Raw genomic sequence first — 19,594 nt, 5'->3', positions numbered from 1 at the left:
TGTCTTCTTATGTCAACAATGGATGTGTGTATGTATGATTAAAGTCAACAAGATTGAACAGGGAAACAGTTATGGGGAAGGGAAAATGGAGCCTAGAATTTGATTAACTTAATGAGAAATTAACAAGTTTAATTATCATATAAATCAATAATTTTAATCCATGTCGAACCTAGAAGCTGATCAGAGCGTCGTCTGGCAAATGGTTCCTCACCATTTTCACCAAATCTGATGAACTCTATAAGAAAAGATTGTAATTTACCAATAACAACAAATTTAAAAAAAAACCTGGCAAGATGAAAAAGGAACATTCATCGGATGTAAACACCACAAAGGGATGATGAAGATGATTCAACGTCGCCATGCAGAAGCAGCAAGAATGGCTCTATCTTGCCACCCCAAAAGCAGGCAACCTTTATCTTCAGTCAATCGATAACCATCACAAGAATATAAACCCAGCAGGATCTTTGATTGAGTGACTGCATTGGCACTTAAGGGCACCCCTTTGAATCCTTTTCCTTCCATTAATTTCCTCCATTTCTCCAGCCTCTCGTGCCTTTCAATCCTCTCACTGCCTTCACACGCCACTATGTTTCTGATCTCTGGTGCAAATATGTACTGCTCTACTTTGGCTCTTTGAGCGGAATCCGGAGGAAAAGTGGCATCCAATGAGTCAAATATGGCTGAATAATAGTGCAATGCCTCGAGGAAACGGCCTAAGAAGTAAGGTCCATTATGGCTTGCTTCTTGTTCAACAAGGGTCACGATGTTAGGCGCTTGGTTACGGATCATTGCCAATAGGTTCCCAAGGCAGTTCCCAGGGACTCGGTGGAGCGTGTTGACGGCATTAACGGCTAGAGCCTCACCAACTCTCCTGTTGAACATGTGGGCCTTTATATTTTCAAGTTTCTCCCCAATTGGGTGGAACTCAAATGGAATGTGAAGGGAGTGAGCTAGCTCAGTCAAACATCTCCCTGTCTCTTTAATGGCTTCAATGGAAGGTCCAACCCCTGTTATCCTCAAAAATGGAGCTCCACTGGGTCGGGCAGCTAGAGCTTGCATGAAAGCTGGCCATTGATAGCCTTGGAGGATATCTAAGTCAATCACATGAACACGTTCTTCAGTTTCGAAGGCCTCAAAGATGGCTTGATTAGCAGTGAAATGTGCAAATTTTATGTAGGGACATGCTTGGTAAACAATTTGGTAAATCTTGAGGACTTCCAAGGAGTTTGATGGGAAAGGAGAGTATGGTTTTGGTGAAGAGGAAGTGCTGGGACTGGTGGTCATGGTGGCGGCAAGCCTTGCACTTAGGGCTTCAGTGAAGCATGAGGCAACCCTTTGCATGGAGTCCCCAAGGGGAGTTACCACTCGATTTAGGTGATGTATATATTTTCTTGCTGACAGGTAATCCTCTTTGGCCACTGCTTCAGCACATGCTAGGAGGAGGTGGACCAATTGAAGTCCACTATCTTGCTCCTGTCACCCAAATTTAGATTAGACTTAATAGTTTTAACTAAACTAAAGAGATTCGTTTTTAACTTTATATATATATATATATATATATATATATATATGTGAAAATATCCATGCATCATCATCTTTTTTAACTTTCCTCTTTCAAGTGCAGAAAGTATCCTCTTGAATAATCATGGTCTAATTATAGTTCTAGTCCCTCTACTATGTTGAAATTTGGATTTAGTCCCTTGTTTATTTTGACATAATTTGATCCCTCTAGTAGGCTAAAATTGATAATAGCCTTAGTTGCTATCCTTAAAGTGTTGAAGCATGTAGTCAGGGTCCATGTGAAAATTCAATTCACCGTGTTCAACCAATAATAAATTAACAAGTCAGCTAAGTTGTTATCACTTTAACTCAAGGAACTAGTAACACTATAAAAGTAGATGGGCTAGATTATTCCAAATTAATGTTGGTGGATTAAATCTCACATTTCAGCATAGTAGAGGGACTAAAACCAAATTAGACCGAATAATCAATGATTGGAAAAAAGGAAGAAAAATAGCAAGAGATCTCAAGTACCTGCTCAGGGCCAATAGGAATAGGAACCATTAAGGTATGGCCAAGGTTCTGGTGCTGCTGTTGTTCAGCTGCTGCTGCTGATATTTGCTTTTCTTGTTGCTTCTCTTGTTGCAATTGTTGGGATAATGGTGCTCTTGAGACAGAGTTTAACTGATAGTGTTGCTCCTGGTCCAACTGAGACGATGTGGTTTCACTCGCAGAACCGCAAAACGTTGAAGAGTTTGGCATTGAAATGCAATCCAACATTGATGGACCTGTAGTTGGCATCTCAAACATGTTATTTGTAGTTCCAATACCTGAAATCTTTGTTGTTTGGTACTGATCTTCATAACCATCATCCAAGAATTCTTCTATAGCAGGCAGTGAAAGACTCTCAACCTGCATGAACTGATCGTTAGGTGAGTTAAACACTCTATGAAGTGGGCTCTGCCCTTTCCCCTTGTTGCCGCTGCTGCTGCTATAGGATCCGAGCTGAGGCGAAAACCGAGGTGGAGAACACCCTAAGATACTCTGCCCTTGCATTGACATAACATTGTTGAAGTTATAGCTTGATATTTGTGGAGATGGTAAGTTCCTCACTGGAGATGAGACCATGAAATCAGCATCAAAATGATCAGAGAAGAAAGTTTCCCAAATAGAACTGTCTGGGGATTGAACCTCAACATCACCATCCAACTCAAATTTCACTGGTGGGAAGTTGAGGCTTGGAGGGGTTAAGCTGTTTTGCTCCATATCACAAGATGGAGGAGCAATTTTCTTAGGCTCAACAAGTGACTCACATGAGTTTTCACTCTTAATGGAGCCCATGCTACCACAAAGAGAATTAATCATGCTCATTTTTCACTTGGATCACCAATACAAAAAGTACCCAAAAAAAACAAAGGGTGTATGTGTGTATGTTTCTTTTAAGAATCAAGCTCTTTTTTGTTTGCAAAATTGCTCTCTCAATACATGGTTTAACTAAAACTATAGCTTTGTTAGAGTGATGTCAATGTTATGAGAAAGAGCTTAGAAACACAGCTTCCTATCTTCTTATTTCATAAAGGGAATTTGTCTCATTGGAGTAAAGACAGATTGCTAAGCTGAATTAATGTGATTGGAGGTTTTTTATTTATTAGTAATCTACCCTACCGAGCTTAATTTTTTGTCATTTGGGATTACTTAAATACTACAAGACAACTCTGAGTTGGCATTTATGGGACCCATTTTTTCTTGGGCCGGCCCATCTCATTGAACCTATTAAAGAAAAATTAGACCCTTTGTTGATGCATAAAAATGGAATTGGTAACAACCCTTGAACCATGACAACGTTTAAATTTTTTTTTCCTCTGAAAAAGACTTGAAACAATGCACAATCTTGTGAAAGGGACTGCAACATTTGCATAGCGACAAAGGGATGCATAGAATTCTTTTTAACTTTTACACTAACGTTGATGCACCACTATTATTGCTCCTCTATCAGAGCTTTATTATGAGCAAAAAATGTTACTTTAACACTATCGAGGGTTGCCTTAGCTGTTTTCATCTATTGTAATAGTATTGATTTTTTTTTTTTTATGTCAAACAGAAAGTTACAATCTCATATTCATCCAAAGTAAATAAGAAAAAAAGTAAAGATGATAATATGACATTAATCATATCGTTTTATATAGATTTTATGTATCTATCATTCAGTATATTTATATTTTGTAAAATTATGAGATATTTGATAATAATCTAATTGAATTAGAATTAGGATAATAAGCGTAATTAAATAGTTTATGAAACGAAAAAGGATTTAGCATAAAACAAAAGTATTTAGTGACATTGTAGGTAATATGGTAAAATTCTTCTTCATTTTTGTATTTATAAGGTTTTTGTTTGTAAACTAAGTAAAAAACATTCTATACATTCAAAAACCAGTGAATAATTATTTTTGTAACAATTGTAAAAAGAAAAAACAATAATTTTATGAGGTGGACTTAATGAAATGATTACATGATGTTTTTAAATGATATGCATGTTCACCACATCCATTTTAATTCAATCTCCATTGTTGCATTTAATCTGATTTGATTTCACCAAATGCAATGATTCACATTCAACTACAATGGATCTAATAAACACACTACATCATTTAAAAATGTCATTTCCATCTTATAAAGTTACCATTTCTTTTCAATTGTTACAAAAAAAAAAATCTTTTGCGTTTTCTTCATTTTAAAAAAATATAAATTTAGTATGTTCTAAGATGTAATATTTATTTTTACTTTTTTAAATAATATATTTTTATAATTTTAAAAATATATATTTACTAATTAAATAAAATTGGTATAATTTATAATCAAAATCAATTAATTTTAAAAATAATTAATAAAATAAAATAAAATTTTAAAATTTCACTTACAAAAACCATTATTGTAATATTTGATTATCTTTAACATAATATTTCACAATACAATGGTAAGTAACATTCACAATTCTGTAAATATTATGAAAATAAAATAATAGTAAAACTATCGAATATTAAATAATAATAATAACAATAATCATACATTTTTTTTTTGTGATGGAAACAAAACTTATAAAATTATGTTAAAATATAATCTTTTAGTAAATCTTTAGATATTATTTTGAATTGAAAATGTCTTGCTAATGTATATCTTTATAGTGCCAATTATTAGTTTTAATTGTATATAACTATAACAATAATTAAGTGATAATCAATCAAAATCATAAGTGTAATTTAATATGGAGTCTAATTAAGTGATAATATCTATTACATTGATAATAAAAACATTATTAATAAAATAATTATAATTATTGTATTGTATTGTATATTTAAAAATATAAGAAACATAGATAATACAATATACTAATTCTTAATTGGTCGCTTTTTTATACTAATTTCACATATAGATATGAGTAATATTATTTCTTGAGTTAAAGATTTGTGTTAAATCAGACCAATTTAATTATTTACAATTAGTATTTATAAAAATAATAATACTTAATTTAATTATAAATATATATATATTTTTTGAGTTTTGACATATGACTTATAAATTAAGAATAAATAAATAAATTTATAAATTATAGATTAGATTATCAATATTAAATAAACAAGGTTAATATCGTACATTTAATATTTACTAATTATAAAATTTAATTTTAACATTATTAATTGTTATCATATTTAAAATAAAATCATATTTCTATAAAGAAATTGTATATATCTATTTAATTGAAAAAACGTGGATTTTATTATTTTAATATATCGGATTATATTGAATGCTTTTTAAAATTTAAAATTTTATTAATTAATAACATATTATATTATAATTTTAAGTAGAACTTTTAAAAGGTAAGACCAAATTAATTAATTTTATATTCTATTAATTAGTATTTAATTAATATTATTTTTATTATTATCACGTAGTAGTGCTAATAAATTATTATTTTAATGTAAACTTAGTAATATAATTAACAATAAAATATATTCTAATCAATTCAAAAAAAAATTCAAACTCATGATTTTATATATATTAGTTCTCATGTCATGTGTGTTGCATATGATTTTATGTGTTTATTTTAAAATTTATTAAATAATATATTTTTCAAAATTTTTAAAAATATATTTACTAATTAAATGAGAATTCTTTAATATATCATAAAATTTTAGTAATTTTGAAAAATAATTGAGAGAATAAAATAACATTTTAAAAGTAATAAAAATTAAAAAATGGGAAACAATCAATAGCAAAATATTAAGTAACTAGATAAAATAACTTGTCATTCTTATATGAGTCAAAATTTTACTTTAAAAAGAACCATTATTTTAATACTTTATTGTTTTTGACATAATATTTCACAACACAATGGTAAATAACATTCCCAATTATGTAAATATTATTAAAATAAAATAATAGTAAAACTATTGAGTATCAAATAATAATAACAAAACATCTCAAATAATAACGATAATTATACATTTTGGTGATGGAATCCAAACCTATTAAGTAATGCTAGAATATGATTTTTCCAACAATTCTTTACATATTATTTTGAATGAAAATGTCCTGCTAATGCATATATTTAAAGTGCTAAATATTAGTTTTAATTGGTATATGATTATAACTCTAATTAAGTGATAATTAATCTAAAATAATAGTAATTTAATATGAATCTAAAATCTAATTAAGTGACAATAACTATTACATCAACGATAAAAACATTATTAATAAAATAATTATAATTATAATTATAACTATAACTATATTATATTATATATTTAAATTTGAAAATGTAGACAATGAAAAATACTAATTCTTAATTGATCGTTTTTATCTTAACTTTTAAATTGATATGACTCGTACTATTTCTTGAGTAAGGATTTGTCTTGAATCTAATCAATTTGATTAGATGCAATTAATATTTAATTAAATTATAAATTTTCGTTTGAGTTTTTTCCATATAAATTAACAATAAATAAATAAATATATACATTATATATTAAATTACTAGTATATTGATATTATCTTTATATATATTATTAATCTCACACATTTAAATTTTATTAATTATAAAAATTAATTTTAATATTATTAATTATTATCATATTTAAAATAAAATTATATTTACATATAATAATTATATTTATTTAATTAAAAATTTTATTTTATTATCTTTAAATTATCTAATTATATTCAATGATTTTATAAATTTACACATTAATAACATATTATATTATTTTTAGTAGAACTTTTAAAAGATAAAACCAAAGTAACTAATTTTATATTATTATAATACAATATTTAATTAATATTATTTTTATTATTATCATGTAATAATATTAATAAATTATTATTCTAATATTAATTTAATAATGTAATTAACAATAATTTTTTCAATTAGTTTAAATAATATAAGGACGTGGTAAATACACTTACCTAAGTAATATTAAAAAGAGAAATCTTTTATTACAATCTATAATTCACGGAAAAAGTTATGCTGACTTTGATGGAGAAAATGACAAGAAAGGAGACATAGGCAAGGTCGTCGGGTATGGCGTCGTAGGCGCCGCCTACTCCTTGGAGTTGCCAAAGGAATGAAGCGTTTGTCCGAAACCCTTTTCTATCTTAGGCGGCATCTCTCTCTCTCTCTCATATCATTTTCATATCAAACAAATACTATATTATATACCACTCTTTACATGTCAACTTTTTACAGGATCTAAACCAACGTATTTAATTGTAATTATCCTAAATCTTGCCTCTGACATGGAAACATTTTTTGCATTTAGGAAGATAAATTAATATTGGGTATGTCTGTCCAATCAGAATCATCTAAAACTTTTTTTTTTTCCTTTTGTCATCTGGGAATGATACTTGTGTACCTTTTCATTTATTTCTTTACCTTAAATCTTTAAAACCATCGTTTAATTATTGTCTAAATAGTATATTAACAATGTCCTAGATCGATATGTTGGAGATCTCTATAGTACAAGAATTCATATTTAAAAAAGAGGAGGGGCTCTTAAGCAACTAAAAGATACTGTTTATCATTTAGCTACCATGCAAGTATATGCCTAAAACAAGCATTAATTTAACCCTATGGGATGCTAAAAAAAACTTGAGTTAAACTTAGCTTCGATCCCAATGATGGGCCAAATGATAAAAGATTTTTTCATTTTGTCAATAAGCATTGATTATTATTGTTTGATGACCTAGTCTTTAATTCATTAATGGAATGAAATGTTAATTTTGTTGATATTACAGCAATGGGAAAAAAGAGTAGGGAGAGATGAAGGTGTAAATGAGCCTTGTCTGCAAAGAAATGACAAATAAAACTTTGTTTTATCGCTCGTTTTGACATGCTCAAACAAAGCCATTGGATTATGTAGCAAACAAAGTTCCACATGAAACAGTGGAAGCTAAAGCCAAAAGGGCAAAGTTTATTCCATGGACTATCTGTGAGCTGAAACACATGGCCTGGTCAAAAGCACTGCTTTGAAACTATTGTTGGGCGTATTACTCTGACCAGAAACACCATTGCACTTGGTTTCCAGATTCAATCAAAATGCAAAAGACAGTCGTGTCTATGAGTATTTAACTTTCACCATTTCATCCTTCTGTGTTCTTGAGTGAATAGTTTCATGCAACAAAACAAATGAAATTCAGATAAAAGGGATTAAAATATCTTAAGTTACATTTTCAATCAAGTTGCATTTATCTCGATTATGTGTCTAATAAATGTTAAGCGATAAAGTTCAATAGTACTTCCATGATTCAAGTCAATAACATTAGCATTAATACAAAGTAATATAATTCAATATATGATCTAGTCAAAACTATTTCATCACACTTTCTTAGGTCTTATACAGGGACGAAGCCAGAACAAATTTTTAGGGGGGCGAATGAAATTTTAATTTTTTATAGTCTATATAATTTTTAAAAGATTAAATCGAATTTTTATAATTTTAGGGGGGCAAAGTGCAATTTTACCTTTACTAATTTAAAATTTTAAAAAAAATTTAAGGGCTAAATAAAAATTTTACATTTTAGGGGGGTCGGGGCCCCTAGCAGCCCCCCTAAATCCACCCCTAGTCTTATATACCAAATGCATATACTATCTCATTTGACATTCAATATAAACTTCTCTTATTCAAATACATTTCATAACATACCATTCAATCATTTTGTTATATGCCACTTACTCATTTTGTTATCTCAATTTTTATTGGAATCTATTAATTCGTTGTCTCCATATTGGCCCTTAGGTCTTTTATATATCGATTCACATTATCTTTCATATGTTGTTATTTTCCACATTCCATATATATAAAAAGTATAGCAAATTCATTCACATTTTATTTCAATTATCATATAACCAGTTCATGTTCTATAAACCATATTAACCCGACACATGTAATACCCCATCTCCCAACATTGGGTTAAGGTGTTACACAGAAAGTAGACATGCATTCAGTTGAACTCTTATTTTTTCTTTTAATGTACTTTAAATAAGATGGGGCATTAAACCAAAATATTTAGATGATAAAACCACAAAACAAGTATAAGCAATATGATATGAACACTTTTAATAACGAACTTTAGGCGGAAGCCTTAAAATAAAATTAACAGATTGTCATAAATACAAGGTAAGTTGGTTGCTTTCAAAAAATCTCAAAGATAATATTGGCAATAAACATTGTGTAAATTAGTCTGGCTCATATGGTAAAAAGATAACCTCATAAAATCTTAACCATTTTCCCCAAGGGTATCATGCTTTTAAAATATTGATTTATAAAGAAGTAATGTATTACAGAACTTAATTACAAAACAATAATACACGCTATCCCAAAAATATATATATATATATGTATGTTACAAAACAAACATAGGCGAAGCTTATAGTAGAGGTCGCTCTTTCTGGCTGAGTCCTTTAAACAAGCCCTAAGCCAAAGCACCACCTAGAAAAGGGAAAGAAACGGAGTAAGTCCGAAAGAACTTAGTGAGCTCCATAATTAGACATAATTAATCCTTTCCTGTAAAAACACAGATACAGGGATAATATAATATAAATGTATACATAAACACAATTTACTAAGTTATCACTTTCACACAGATCAGTGGCAAATATATATGGGCGTATACCCTCACATAGATCAGTGACGGATACATCTCATTGACGGATAGGATCCTTAGGTGGACTCTAATACCGAGCAAATACCTTTCTTCTCTACTTTCGCAGGGAAGACTTGTCTTATCAGAACATATACTTTCCCTTCAAAACACAATCTTTACTACACTTACCCTTCACATCTCAGACATATTGGTTGGTTGGTACTTACACGCCAATCGAACTTAATTTACTAGGGTGGATTCTACATGCTAAACACAACAACTTAGTGGATATGTTACATACTCAACACAACCACTAGATGCAGATTTATCACTTAACATACAAAATTATCGAGCGCTCCTAATCAGCGTTTCTTTCTCAATTGCAAATATACATAACATGCAAAAAAATCCTAAATTCATATTTTCTTACCTTTTTATTAACCTTCCTTGTGCAAACCTCGGATCCCATATTCACATATCAGAACATATATCACAATCATTGTTATTTCGAACACATGCGTGTTCCCATGAGTTCAGGGCTCTTTGCCATGGTTAACAACTAACATTGTAACACCTCTAGCCCGTCTCCATCACTAGATTATGGTTTTAGAGTATTACGGCACATAACGAATCTCAACACATCATAAAATCAATCAAATACTAATTTAAATACCATTTATTCATAACCAATTATCATTCATGACATTCACATAAAATGAGCTTTAAACAGAGTATACAGAACCTAAAAATCAAATTTGGAAACAATTAGGGACTAATTTGAAACAAAATAGAAACATGTAGAAAAACTGAGAATAGGGGTCACATGGCTGTGTGATAGAGCCTAGGCCATGTAGCTTAGGGACATCGCTGTGTGGCAAATCATGTACAATTCAAAAATAGGGTCACACAACCGTGTCACTAGGCCGTGTAACAACTTGTGACCTTGTGGGAAAAACCTGTACCAAAATTAAATAGGCCACATGGCCGTGTAGAGTGACTGTGTGTGGCACACGGCCTGGCAGCTCATGTCCCAGGCCATATGTGTCTAAAATGGCTTTCAAAACAAGGAAAATCATCACTTATTTCTTAGGTACTAAGCCAAACTAATAGCAACCATTATCACACCTTCAAAACACATTCAAACATGCTTAAAATACCAAAACATTCAACCTAAGTGCCTAACCAATATGCCCTCATTGGCACCACATTTTATACACCAAACTAATTTCACATTCAAAGTTCACAAGCCTTTACCTTATCTACAAGCCAAATATCTCAATTCATCCATTTCATTCACATACAATTTTACCATATTTCAACCACTTCTAAGAAGCACAAACCAAATAACAAAGATAGATATATATGGACATATACAAGCTAAAAAAAAGATATACATATCCATAAATATGCTTTAAATAAAGCTAAACAACATTGTCACAACCAAAAGAACTTTAAAACTCCTAGTACATGCAGTTTACAACCCAACACCAAAATGACCAAAACTTCTACGGAAATGAAGAATGGATAGTGTGTGTACTCTAACTTGGACTTCCAACCGATCAAGATTTCTAATGATCTATAGAGAAAGAAAATAACAAACATAAGCAACTAGTATTTAGTAAGCTCGTATAAAACATAAACGTAAACTTACCAAATAGGATCAATTTATACAATTCATGCATAATTACATTAATAAGCTCATGAGTTCATTCAATCCCTATACACATCACAAATCTCACAAGTTAGTGAGGTCACATATATAAGAACTTAAACAATATAATATCATATAATTTTCATAAATAACAATTGTAATTCAATCATCCATCTTATGTTTATATTAAATGAAACATTCCATTCAATGCTTAATGCCATATAGCAATTTCATAAATGTCCCTTTCATAAGTCAATTTATATATAGCCATTTCATATAACTCATTCATATATCATTTAATACATGATGAGCCACAATGATATAACATTGGATATGTGGGAAAATGCCCACACAAGTTGTATTTGTAAATGCTCACATGAGCTATGAAATGGGCCTAGTCACACAAGCTGTGGAGAATCCATAATAAATTTAGGACCTCAGCCATCGGTAGAACATCCAAAACCAGCAGCCGAGACTATACTAACTCCTAATGACATGTAATTTATATCCTAAGCACTCACAAGGTTCAAATGGGCCATACCTTATCCAAATCATGTAATCATTTATATACTAGTTCATCACCATTTCCTAACCATGTAATTTACCATTTTCAATTATAACCTTTACTTCAGTTTCTCAGATCAAATCAGTACCGAAAATGTAATAACCTGTTTTTAGTAAAATTAGAACAGTGGTTTTAGGACCACAAATTCGACGAGTAAATTATTATTTTATTATTTTTATAATGTCTAAGGGAAATTAGTAAGGTCGTCTTAAATTTTGTTAAGAAATTTTGATGTTTGCATGCTTAATTATGTAAAAAAGGACTGAATCGTAAAATGTGCAAAAATAGAGTTCTATTAGTTAAAGGTGTCAAATAGCTATGAAATTTAAATATGAGTGGAATTAGATGGTAATTAGACCATTAGAGTGATTAGTGGATATTCATGGCAAGGTTTAATTGAAAATTTGAATGTTTTTAAAGGTTAAAAAGGTAAATAAGTAATTAAGGGTTAAAATTAATTAAAACAAAAAGCATTCATCTTCTTCAAACGTCACTACCACCGAAATTGAAGAGGAAAGAAACCATTTTAGATTTTGGAGCATTCGGCTACATCTTATTTGTGACAGCCCAAAATTGACCCTAGTCGGGAAGTGGTTTCGGGACCGCTAAACCGAGTCACCGAAATGTTTGAACGTAATATTTATTGTCTAGAATATGTAATTATGAATGTGTGAAAATTTCAGGCTTCGATTTAGCCGATAGCATGTGAATTCAGTTAGTAGGACTTGTGTGACACTTTTGAAAAGTGATAGGCTAATCTATAAGGACCTAATAGTGCATGTAGTCAAAGGGAGGACTTGCATGTCAAATTCCCCCCCCTAATAGCTAGTGGCCGGCCATGACAAGAGATTATGGGTAAAAACATGTCATAAAACATGTTGGGACAATGGTGTATGTAAGAAAAAATAAAATAGTGAGCATGGGAATTTAATAATGAAAGGAACAAAAAAAAGAGAAAAAAATGGTCTCATGCATGCCCATTGCCGTGAGTGTGGAGAAAGAAAGAAGAATTTTGTTCATCATTTTCATTTCCTTTGGGCTGAAAATTCTAAGGAAGAAGGAAGGAATTCTTGTTTCATGTTGGTTTGGAAGAGGTTTAGGAGGAGGTTTGGCCATACTTGTACCTAGATTAAGGTAAGTTTGATGTTTTGCCATGAGATTCATGTATATTTTAGTAGTTAGCTTGAGTTCTAACTAGCCATGGTTCAAATCCTTACTATGTCATGGAGATGATATTCGGCTAAGGTGAGGTTGTGTTGATATCATTTGCATGCTAAAAGTGAAGCTTTGTAATGGTGCATGTGATGGTGGATTGATGATTATTGAATATTTTCTTTTAGCATTTTGAGTGAGACACTAAGTTCTTTGTTTAACCATGACCAAATTGAAACGGTATGGTGTTGTAGTGTATTCGGCCATGGTATATCCATAAGTATGATTCATGCATGTTGCATGGTAGGTAAGATATGAGCTTTGGATATGTGTTTATATTTGGATATAAACAACTTGAGATTCGGCCCTTGCACCTACATGAATATAGGTTTGCACATGATGCATTGGTATGACATATATACTATTTCAAGGTGTATATTTGCTTGTGATGATGTTTCGGTTATGAAGTAAATGAGAGATGTGTATTGAGCTACAATATGTAATGCATTAGTTAGTAAAATGTATACTGTTTTTTTTTGTGTGGTATTAAGTGTAAAATTGGCCTCAACATAGACATGCATATTCGGCCAAATGAAGTAGATTGGTGTGCATGTATTCGGTTAAAGGCAACCATATTGATGCCTTATCTTGGCTTAGAGATTGACTAAATGGGTAATTAGTGAGGATGGTTGCCGAATATACGAACATACATATGCATGTGTAATTGAATTATGAATGTTTAGCAAGATGGTTAAACTAGTTGATTTATTGATTAAGCTCAAGGAGTTAAAGAAGGAGAATCAAGCAAGGGAAAGACGAAGGTCATCGAGTAGCCGACTTGGACTATTTTACCCAACACAAGGTAAGTCACTAAGCATATATTTTGTATTGATTTGAATAGACATAATGTCTATGTAATTATGCCGAAAGGAATGATGAATTTATATACATGTATGTATGTGGTGATGAAAGTATTGAATGAAAGGAAAAGAGGTGAGATGTATTGAGTTGTTGATTTGGCACTAAGTGTGCGGGTATAAACATTTGTGATCATGAGAATGGCACTAAGTGTGCGGGTTTAAAACTTGTACAGCACTAAGTGTGCGAGTTTGATCATATAGCACTAAGTGTGCGAGTTGATTATATAGCACTAAGTGTGCGGACTCACTATATGCTTTTGAATCACTATTAACACTGAGTGTGCGACACTATTGAGTTGATCACGGACAGCGGATCGGGTAAGTGCCTTGAGTTCATGGCTAATAGGCGCTATGTTTATATTTGGGGTTGAGCTTGGTAAGTTTGAACCTATGTGACAATGTAAATTGAAGTCACGTGCATAAGAATTATCGTGGAATGAGTGAAAGGTCATGTAGATGTATGATTGTGACGAAAACAAAATGGTGTGTAGAAATGCTTCAAATATCCTATTGATTAGTATATGGAATGTGAATGTGTAACTTGGTATGTGATTGAATCGAAAGGTCTAAGGAACTATGGTATAGTTCGGTTTGAATGGAGTAATTAGCCTCGTTCCATTTTGTTTCCTCTTGCGATAATGTTATTAATGGTTGTTAGTGCATTGCTTATGACTTACTGAGTTATATACTCATTCGGTGTTTGTTTGTCACCTATTTTAGGTTTCTTGGACTCAACTTTTGCATATTCGGGACCGTCATCGAAGTCATCACACCGGCCAACAACTTTTGGTATTTTCTTCGTAGTTGGTCTAGGAGTACATTTCGGCATGTATAGGCTATTATGTTTTGGTTGAACTTGGTATGTAAAATTTTGAATAGCCATGCGAAAATGGCTTATAAATGTTTTGAGCATAATGTTATAATCATTTGGCATGTATATGCTCATTAAGAGGCACGGAAACGTTTGGCAATGACCAGCCATTAGAATGGGTCATCATGATTATATTTTGGACAATATATGAAAAAGGGGTGGTTGAATCATAGAAACTATGTGTTAGAGAAAGTCTACCCTAGAAATAGATGCTGGCAGCAACAGTGACGTGGATGTGAAAAATCACTAAAAATAGTAGGAATGGAATTAAATAGTGAATAAATTATGTAAATGAACCTTGATGAATCTATTTTCATATGGAAGAAACGAGACAGTCATATGAGTTGTATGTTAAGAGATATTTGGGTTTTTGTGAAACAGGGCCAGAACAGTTTCTGGATTCCCTGTTCCGACTTTGAAAATTCATTATAAATTAACCTGAGATAATTAGGAGTCATACCATATATGTATAAATTCCTATTTTAATCTAGTTTCTATAGAAACAAACGGCATCAGTATTGAAGCCCTGCACAGGGAGTTACTCAGGTTGTAACGCACGAAGGTCAGTGTAGTCGACCCCTGTAACATGGGAGAATTTAACTAATAAACTGTACTAATTGGCTTGGCAAAAAATTCTAGAAAAAAATCTGTAGATGGACATATGAGTCTAGTTTCAGGGAAAAATTAAGAAACTGATTTTCGAGTTGTGAAACTCAAGTTATGATTTTTGAAGTGACTAGTACACAGATTGGCAGCTTGTCTGGAAAATTCTCAATAAGTGGTTTAAAGTCTGTTAACACCTCGTGTTCGAGTCCGGCGACGGTCTCGGGTTCGGGGTGTTACATTATTGCTTTCATGATATGATTTTTAAGCTGGCTTGTAATGATTTTTATGTTTTGGGGATCGTTGTAGCTTAACCTAGCTAGTCCGGGGATCAATTTGTAAAATTGTTAAAGTTTTAGGTTTTTACATGAATGCTCTTGCATTATTATTGATGTTTGATGGTATATTATGAGTCATTGTTAATAAATAAATAAGTTTTATAAAGTAATTTTTGATAAAAATAATATTTAGGGACTTATTTGAAAAAAATGATAAAAGTTCATGATGAAATTGTGAAATGACATTTTTTATGAATTTACATCCCTATTGAATCCAGCTAGCATGGGATGAGGATTAAAATGATAAAAATTCAATTTATAAGCTTAAGGACTAAATTGTGAAAAGTTAAAATGTTTAGGGCCAAAGGGTAAATATGCATAAATGTGAATTATGGATTGAATTGAATGTTTGAGATTGATTGAAACACTTAATTTAATATAATTATTTATTTAGATTAAAATAAATCTCAATCGGATCTAAATTGAGGAAAGGCAAAAATTACGGATTAGCTTGATCATATTTCTACGATTTAATCGTTAAGGTAAGTTCATAGTATTTTAATATGTAATTGAATTTATACTTGTATTTCCACATTATAGCTATGTAATTAAATGCTTATAGTTAATTATTCTACGAATTGCACATACGTGCCCTGTTTGTGCTTCGATACCCCTGAATAGCACATACGTGCCCCTGTTTGTACTTCGGTGCCCCTGAATTGCACATATGTGCCCCTGTTTACACTTTGGTAACTTTGAATCGAGTAATATATGAGTCGTATTCAAATTTTTTTAGTCTAATTGATTTATGATCAACATTGCTCTATCTTTCTTTGGTTTTCTAATCCATTATGTTTGATAGAAGACTTGATGATAAGACTCGTATGATGTTACTTTCTACTTCTACTGGTTGTTGCTCTGAATTATATATATACAATTGATGTTGTCTCTGTCACAATTGATTCTAGTGCATACGAGCGATATTCTTCTGGATTTTCTCTGAGGTATCATAAATTTCTTTATCATTCAATACGGGTTGTATTCTCTGAAATTCAATATAGCTCCACATCTTGGATTTTATTATTTAGGCTTTCTTATCATTCTTATGGTCTATTCTATCAGATTTGTTTCATCTATAAAAGATATATATTGACTTGAGATAAATATATCTATTAAGGCTATGATTCTTGGTTCGATCATGGAAGCACAGTTACACAGATCTCAAGTTTTTAGAGGTTGTGTTCTTGTACTAGTTGTTACTAGAACTATATTTGGTTTTTCTCTTTTATTTCAGAGTACACTACTGATGTTAAGGTATTGTTCTATCTATATAGTTGTAACATCGATCTTATTAAAGCACTAAGGTTTTAATTCATTTGATGGTTGTGGCTCCGGTATGGTTCAAAGCTTCGATGTTAATATTGAGATAGCTTTATTATATATCCCCTTTCTAGCTTTCGTGAGGGGTAGACATCGACAAAAGTGTAGATGCTGGAAGATCGAACTTAAACATGTATATTGGTTCTCATCCCTCAAGTAATCTTGATTTATGTCAACAAGTTAAAATGGAATGTTATGTTTTATTTGAGTTAATACAGTTTGTAGAGATCTTTGATTGGTATTCTAAGGGAATTATTATAGACAGTATATTTGGATTATCTCGATAACAAGAAGAAAGGGTTATTTTGAAATGTTATTATTCTATTGATAGATCGACTCGATTGGGTTATTCAGAAACGAGTTATTCATTTGAAAAGTTAGGTAAGTTGATTATATTCGAGCTTATTTCTCAATTTGGAAAAAAAATTTACGGATTCACTGGTAAATAGACAGACTGTCTGAATGAAGAATTCATATTCTAGAAGACATGATACAGAAATATATCTATCAGATCAGTTATAATCGAGAAATGTCATTATGGGTTAAAGTTGTCTCAATAGTTGAAGCTGTCGTGCTTGTGTTAAATGATATTGCTTGACGCTTTCCATGTAAGGGTAACAAATATCAGTTGAAAGTTACAAATGCAAACATGTTAGAAGCATCAATCAGAGTTTGATAATACGAGTTTCTTGGTTATGTTTCGTCAGATGATCACTGGGAATTTCTCAATAGTTATAACTACTAATGATAAAGTTATGATAGGAGAACATTATAGCTATTCACTTAAGTTCCGATATAGTATCAAGTTTTAATATGAGTTCTGATGCGAGTTCTGAATCAAGATGAGTTATAAATGATTTTATCTGTGGATTACCATTAAGAAGATGATAAAAAGATTTGATGTGATGACTTTTATTAGGTGAGTAATTTCAAGGACGAAATTTTCGTAAGGGGGAAAGTTGTAACAACCCGTTTTTTAGTAGTGTTAGAAACCGTGGTTTTCTGGCCATCAAATCCGACCAGTAAATTCATAAATATTATTATTTAATATTTATGAGTTAAATATGATTTTAAAAAAGTTTTTAATTTGATAATTTATGTTATTTAAGCGATTTATTAAGTTCAAGTGGTAAGACCCTGAGGTCAAGTGGTTTTAGAAAATGAGGTATTGGGACCTCATTTCTATAAACTGAGCCATAAATATTTTTATAAATATTTATGTAGTGTCACTAAGGTGGTATTAAAGTTTCGTTGAAAATTTTTAACATTTTGATAGTTAATTGATTAAAAAGGACTAAATCATAAAAGTTGAAAAAGTCAATTGCTTTTAATTTAAATGTGTTAATTGATTAAAGAATTATAATTAGATTGTCTTATTGTGTAAATTAGCCATCCTAAAGATAATGGGACGGTTGGATGCTTTAATTTCTTTTAATTATAATGTTTTATATGTTATTTTATTAATAAAATAAATAAAAGGTTAATAACATAAAGAAAACATGATAGTTTTCTTCCCCAATTTGATTTGTTCTTCACCAAACCACCATAGGAAAAGCTTCAAGCTTAGGTTCATCTTTGAATGATGCATGATAAGCCATTTCTCATCTATTTCTAATCATTTTTATGTTTTTGAGATCATTGCAACTAGGTCCAGCTAACCCGTACCTTCGATTTTGAAACTGTTAAAGATTGTGAATGTTGCCATTGATGAGTCTTTTGATTTTTAATGTTAAATGATGAATTTGAAATATTAGTTGGTATTTAAAAGTATTTTGTTAAGTTATTTTTGATTAATTTATCGATTAGGGACTAAATTGTTAAATAATAAAAATACAAGGACTTGTTTTGAAATTATTGCATAAATGGGCTGTATTGGATGCCACAAGTATTCTGCTAGGCAAAATTTTGGGTAAAAATGGTTAATTTGCATGTTTAAGTCTCAGGGACTAAATTGAATAAAAGTATAACTGTAGGGGTAATTTTATAAAAATGACAAAATTGCATAAAATACATTGTTTTGCTGTCTAAATTAATATATTGAATGAAATTATTAGTTTAGATCAAGATCGGGTGAAAAATCAAGAAGAATAGAAAATTACCAAAATGCCCTTATACTTTGACATTTCTACAATTTAGCCAGGTAAGCTCATAGTGTTTCAATACATAAATAAATTTCTACTTATATTTTTATAATATAGTTCTTTAATCAAATGTTCATAGTTAATTATTGAATTATTGCACTTACATGTCTCTGCTTGTACTTCGGTACCCCTGATTGCACTTATGTGCCCCTGGTTGTACTCCGGTACCCCTGAATGCACGTCTGTACCCCTGTTTGCACTTTGGTTCCCCTGATCACACATTCGTGTTCTTGATTGCACTTTGGTGCTCATATTATGCATCTATGATGCCCTTAGTATGGTGTAGTTACCCAATTATCTGAGTCAAGTTACTAATTGAAAGGGCATAAAAAGGGAAAGAACGGTAAGTGTATCGAAAGCTAAGTTAAGAACCTATGCAAAGGTATGAATTGTTA

At 31.0% G+C, this 19,594-nt stretch overlaps 1 protein-coding gene across 1 annotated transcript; it reads right to left on the bottom strand.

Moving 5' to 3' along the window:
• Positions 1-108: 108 nt before the first annotated feature.
• On the bottom strand, positions 109-3,102 carry LOC108454389 (GRAS family protein RAM1-like). The gene is made up of 2 exons (XM_017752836.2): positions 2,035-3,102; positions 109-1,473 (listed from the first exon to the last, which is right to left on the bottom strand). The coding sequence occupies exons 1-2, from the start codon at positions 2,869-2,871 to the stop codon at positions 349-351; spliced, it is 1,962 nt and encodes a 653-aa protein (XP_017608325.1). The 5' UTR covers positions 2,872-3,102; the 3' UTR covers positions 109-348.
• Positions 3,103-19,594: the final 16,492 nt, after the last annotated feature.

This window comes from Gossypium arboreum, chromosome 9 (assembly GCF_025698485.1).
Source record: "Gossypium arboreum isolate Shixiya-1 chromosome 9, ASM2569848v2, whole genome shotgun sequence".
NCBI classification, from domain to species: domain Eukaryota; kingdom Viridiplantae; phylum Streptophyta; class Magnoliopsida; order Malvales; family Malvaceae; genus Gossypium; species Gossypium arboreum.
Note: the sequence above shows the minus strand (reverse complement) of the source record. Positions and strands in the feature narration are given on the sequence as shown.

Bases quoted from the DNA above. Each gene is read 5' to 3' on its own strand.
- LOC108454389 (XM_017752836.2), bottom strand. From the start codon at position 2,871: ATGAGCATGATTAATTCTCTTTGTGGTAGCATGGGCTCCATTAAGAGT. The intron at 1,474-2,034 runs GTACTTGAGATC...TTTGGGTGACAG, and splicing joins TTCCTATTGGCCCTGAGCAG to GAGCAAGATAGTGGACTTCA.